Below are 5571 nucleotides of genomic sequence, written 5' to 3' on the forward strand. Positions count from 1 at the left end.
ACAATTACAAATAAAATAACAAGAAAATTAGATATCATATGCTATTTTATCTAATTGTTCTAAATTTGTTGATTTATTCTCTCTAACATTGAATATATATACATGTTGGTCAATGCTCAGTTTCTTCATAATTTGAATCGAAATTTGAATTTGTAATATTAAAATGACTAAGGTTTTTTTTTTCTTTTATGTACTTTTAAAAGTATAGATCATTCAAATTCCACCTACAAATGAAGCTATAAAGTACGCAATATGCTAATGGGATCCAACCTTACTTTGTTAATATAGGGCAACCTTTTTTTTATAATAACAAATGTCCTTTCAACTATATCTTAAAATTTTGAATATTTCAAATTAAAATATCTCTGTCTTTAAGTTTATTCTCTCGAATCTAATTTTTAACATTTATAGTTTTTATCATTTTGATCTTTATTAATTTTCTTTAGATCACATTGACTTTCAAACAACTAAAATTAGATGATAAATCGATCTGTATGGGGTGATAGATTGATATCCAGAGAACCTTTGATCGAAGGAATGAGTCAGAAGGCAATTTTAACTACATTAATATGATAACTTGTATGAATTATCACACAAGCTATCATGTGAATCCCATTAAAATTTTAACATATCAATTAATTTTATAATCTAAAAGATAATTTAATTAAAATTTAAAGGTTAAAAGCCAAAATGATAAAATAAAAAAAATTACAGCCGAAGTGACACAAAGTAGAGATTAAATTTATCACCGTGCCAATATTAAATACAAGTATATATATTTGAAACAAGAATATTTAATTTTAATTTTTTATGTACTTAAAGAATCATATTCTAATATTTATATTTCAATATAAATTGCTTTTAAGAAAAATGAAAAATCAAAGCACCATATTACCTTCGAAAAGCATTTTTGGGGTGAATGTGAAATGCATATACAATGAGATCATTAGGGCGCCAAGCATTGTAGCTTTTCCACCTTATGATATAAAAATACAAAATCACTTTAAAGACCATTATAACAATGAAATACAACACATGAAAAGACATGAATGAAGACGAAAGCTTTATATCACCACAAAACCATCTTTGATATGAACGTCAATTGCATACAATGAAATCATACTTTAGATATGGCATAATATTTACTACTAAGAGCAATGTAACTTGAAACAACCAATAGTAAACTAACCAAAATTCATAAACCGAACCGAACCAACAAGTCTTGGTCCCAAAATATTAATTGGGGTTGGCTGATTCTTAACAAGAATAATGAAGTTAAATACCATGTACTTTGGCATATCCTAACTACTTGAAACACAAACCTTTTTTTTTTTTTTTTTAAATACAAAAGAAGTAAGATAACGTTCATATACATGGTTTCTATATGTTGTCAGTTCTTCTGCATGTAATGGCAGCCACAGGAAACTATAATCTGCATCCCTAAAACAAGCTATAAAGGAGTAGAGATGAACTGCATGTATAGATAATCACAAAAGATGAGTGAGATTCCAGACATCTTTCGCTGAATGCAACCTAAACCTCAATAAAAATAACCCCGGCATTTCGGTGATCCACATAAGCATACCTTTCTTCCAGATGTTGTGTTGTCACCTTCAGTCTCATTTTGGCATGGAGTACCATAATCATATGTCAACTCGGTCATAGCAGGTATGCGTTTCTTTGCAAAGAAGCAGATATGGAGATAAGCTCCGTTATTATGCTCGTATACAATTGGCTGCCAGAAAACATTTGGAGTGCAACTATGATTCATAAATCGAGCTACATTTCCATTGTTCTTTGCACTTATGGTCAGAGGAGATGGAATATCATAATCTTCGGTGGCGTCTGAACTTGCCTCTCCTACTAACTCAGGTTCATAATTCCACTTGAAGGGCTCATAGAGTCTGTTTGTATAAAAAATGTATTCATTAATTTCGCCATCTCCATCATCCTGCCTTGCCTTATCACTGTCAAAAACTTCACCTGCATATTCACAAATAAATGCTCCGGCACGAATAGAGTCCCATGACCGCAGACCCCAACCCCTATCACTTGTCTTAAAAACTTCCAAGTGAAATTTCAAGCCACCCTGTGAGACTCTATTTTTGCAGTTCCGAATGCATGGACATGAAGGACCACATTCATATATCAAGGGTTTCCGACATGCTAGAACACCATTGGCAGTGTAAGGGAAATCACCTCCATTCTTTTTAATACATGAGCAGTTAGAATTTCCCGGTCGGCATGCATCATGGCAATTGCAGCCTAATGTAGTTTGCACTAAGTCGAATGATTTCAAATACTTGACAGTAGCTAAATATGTGAAGCAAGCAGGTCCCTTTTCATCATCAACCTCATTTACAAGTACAACAGGCGTGCTTTCTGCACCTGAAGTGAGGTCGGAAAGAATAAGTCCGACCCTGGAAGACACACCTTCTTTCCACTTGAGAATTGATTTCCAAGTTGCAAAAGCACCAGTTTGGCCAGGGATCCTAACCAATTTATACTTGAACGTATTGCAACCTGATTTTCCCTTCTCCATCCACGACTCTTGGATCTTGTAAAGCCCATCATATACATAGACCTTGGACGCTTGAAAGATAGCATCCTTGAAACCCCGAATCACTCTTACTTCATTGCCTCGGTGCAAGCTCTTCTCCAAAGCGAGATTGCCCCTCTCAAGCTTCTGATCAGATGCTTCTTTATCTCTACCAGCATTCCCACCTTGACCACTATATATCAAAATATCAGGATCTTCAGCATCATTATCATACCCTCCAGACGAAACAATGCTTAAAGCCACTAACTCTCCCTCTAACTCACCCTTGATATAGTCAATTCCAGCCATAGACTGAGCATGCAATCCCACCAAACACAACTCCATCCGGAAGAAGAAAATGTCCCCAATTTCAACACCAGGAACAGCCCCAATCCTTTTTTTCATGTTAGTCCGCACCCCTTTACTCATCATCATGTTGCCAGCTTTCAAATCCGATCGCTTAATGATCCCAGAATGCGATTCCACTGCATCTTCCATTTGGCTAAGCTTTCTCCTAAGAGCATCAAACCTCGAAAGCACATTTTCAACCAATTCCCTGTTACCATCATCTCGTTCGGATAAACTAATTCTAGGATCGAAATTAATAGGAGTGGTGAACGATAACTTAGAACCTTTGTCCACCTTTGCCTTCTTCTTAACAGAACTTGATGCAACCGATTTTTGCTTGTGAGTGTCATGTGCAGCATCCATTGGAGATGCATTTTCCACCCTAAATGACCGAATCGGCAAAATGGTTGAAATGAGGCCATTCTGGTTAAGGTCAGGTGTAGATTGAGATCCTTGTGGTCCACTAAATGGGAAAAAGGGCGAACACCCAGATGGGAAAGGACCATTAGGAGGAGCACAAACAAAAGGAGGACCCTCAGAGGTGTCCGGGAATTGAGGAATCAACATACGTAGCGGTTTTACATCCAAAACTGTGGATTTATCATTTGAATTTGGCACAACAGTGTTTCCACTTAACCCTCCTTCCATTTCAATCAATAAATCAATCCTTCCAACCTATCTTATCTTTCTTTTTTCCTCAAAAACCAAACATACCCGTTTCAGTTTTCCCCATCCTTGACATGTTTATGTACAAAATCAATGTCCTGTGTGAGATTAAAACTACAATATATATCAAGCTTTTTAAACAAAAAAAAAGGGTCTTTTTTTCCCCTTCAAAATCAAAACCAAGAGTATACCTTGTTTCTGTAATATAGAAACCAATATCATAAATAGTAGAAATAACCATTAACAAGAACATACAATAGAAAATAGAGATAAGGGAAGAGATATAAGGTTGTACAAGAAGAAAACATTTTATATTATAAAAGAGCAAAAACAAAATAGTAAATTACCAGTAGGGAAAATTCCAAGGGAATGAAGAGAAGCAGATTAACTATAAGAGAGAAGGAAAGCTTCTTTGAATGAACACTTTTTTAAATTAAAAAAAAAAAACTTTTTTTTTTATTTTGACAAAGAAAAACCTTCCTTTTCTGGTATTCTGTTGGGGAGTTCGGAGTGTTTTGCTCAGGAATGCGACGCACTGTTACTCCAATAATTTTGTTAAGGCATAATTGTAAAAAAAGCCCTGAACCTTTGGGGGCTTTTGGATATATGCCCTTTAACCCCTTCTTCTTTTTTTTCTTCCTGAAATCAACCCTTAATTTAACAAATTTTTCAGACATCAACCCAATTGAAAAGGTAACCATCAGCTGACCGTTAGTCAACAGCCAGTCAAAAAATTTGGTTTACGTGGAGTTCCTGTTGACCAATGACGTGGCTCACATTAAAATAAATAAGCTGACGTGGAAAAAAATTAAACAAATTTAATAATCATAAAACAAAAAAAAACCCTAAATCCCCAAATTCAAATATGTTTTCCCAAATTCTAAAATCCCCAAATCGTGAAATTCCTTAAATCCCTAACCTCCGAAATCCTTTATTGAATCCCTAACAATCTTCAAATCCCTAAATCTTCAAATACCTAAATCGTTAGCATTCCGAAATCTTTTTGAAATCTCTAAAACTTTTACGAATCAGATTGTTGATCCCCTAAAACTATTAGGAACGAAAAAGCTTCAACAATCGTGAGAGTTTCTGCAACCCAAAATCGAAAGGTAGGTGCTTTCTTATTTGGTTTGTTGGGAAAATAAATTCTATTTTTGGTCTGATTTGTTGGTTATTTGTGATTTAGTATTGCAATTTGAGTGCAACAATGTAGGGTTTGTTTTGTCGATTTTTGATGCGATAGTGGTCCCAATGTTATTGATAAAACTATTGTAAAAATTGTAGATGGTTAATTGTGATTTATTATTGCAATTTCAGTGCCAAAATATAGGGTTTGTTTTGTCGATTTGTGATGCGATAGTGGTCCCGACGATGTTGATTTCTGTTACCTAAGCAAAAAGATGTTAAAATTGTAGGCATGTGTACTGTTTTGTATTGTATTCAAAGAAGTGGTCCCGATATAGGTAGTGAGTTTTGTTTTATTATTTTTTAATGTTTTTTGCTTAGAAAAATGTTTGTTTATTCAAAGCAAATTATTTTTGCTCAGAAAAGATGTTAAAATTGTAGACTTCTATTACTGCTTTATTTTTTTTTATTTTTTTACTTACAATGTGTTATTGTTTTTTGTAGATGTCATCAAATGATGAATATTATATTATTTTGCATGTGGGTGGGCACTTTGTAAATGACCCATATGTTAGATATGTAGGTGGGAAAGTGATTAGGCTTAAAGAGGACCCAGACAATATCTTATTTTGAATTATGTAAAAGAGTCAAAATTGGTTTAGGGTTTAACACTGTCATGTTAATCTATTTTCATGAGCCTGGTACAGTAGAGTTACAAAATAATCTAAGGGTGATTCATGATGACACTTCAACCATAGCTATGTTGGACTTTTAGGTCAAGTTTAAGGAGATTAAGTTATATGTTGAACATGAGGTTGATAACCCTACAATTGTAGATGATATTTTTCTGTTGACTACTGGGGAGGGTGATGATGAAGGGGTAGAATCTGATG

General features: G+C 34.3%; 1 protein-coding gene across 1 annotated transcript; it reads right to left on the reverse strand.

Moving 5' to 3' along the window:
- Positions 1-1063: 1063 nt before the first annotated feature.
- LOC108458861 (histone-lysine N-methyltransferase, H3 lysine-9 specific SUVH1-like) lies at positions 1064-4162 on the reverse strand. The gene is made up of 2 exons (XM_017758260.2): positions 3901-4162; positions 1064-3651 (listed from the first exon to the last, which is right to left on the reverse strand). Exon 2 carries the CDS (start codon positions 3533-3535, stop codon positions 1541-1543), a length of 1995 nt encoding a protein of 664 aa, XP_017613749.1. The 5' UTR covers positions 3536-3651; positions 3901-4162; the 3' UTR covers positions 1064-1540.
- Between the last annotated feature and the right edge of the window lie 1409 nt (positions 4163-5571).

Source organism: Gossypium arboreum, chromosome 4 (assembly GCF_025698485.1).
Source record: "Gossypium arboreum isolate Shixiya-1 chromosome 4, ASM2569848v2, whole genome shotgun sequence".
In the NCBI taxonomy this organism is placed as follows: domain Eukaryota; kingdom Viridiplantae; phylum Streptophyta; class Magnoliopsida; order Malvales; family Malvaceae; genus Gossypium; species Gossypium arboreum.

Bases quoted from the DNA above. Each gene is read 5' to 3' on its own strand.
- LOC108458861 (XM_017758260.2), bottom strand. From the start codon at position 3,535: ATGGAAGGAGGGTTAAGTGGAAACACTGTTGTGCCAAATTCAAATGAT.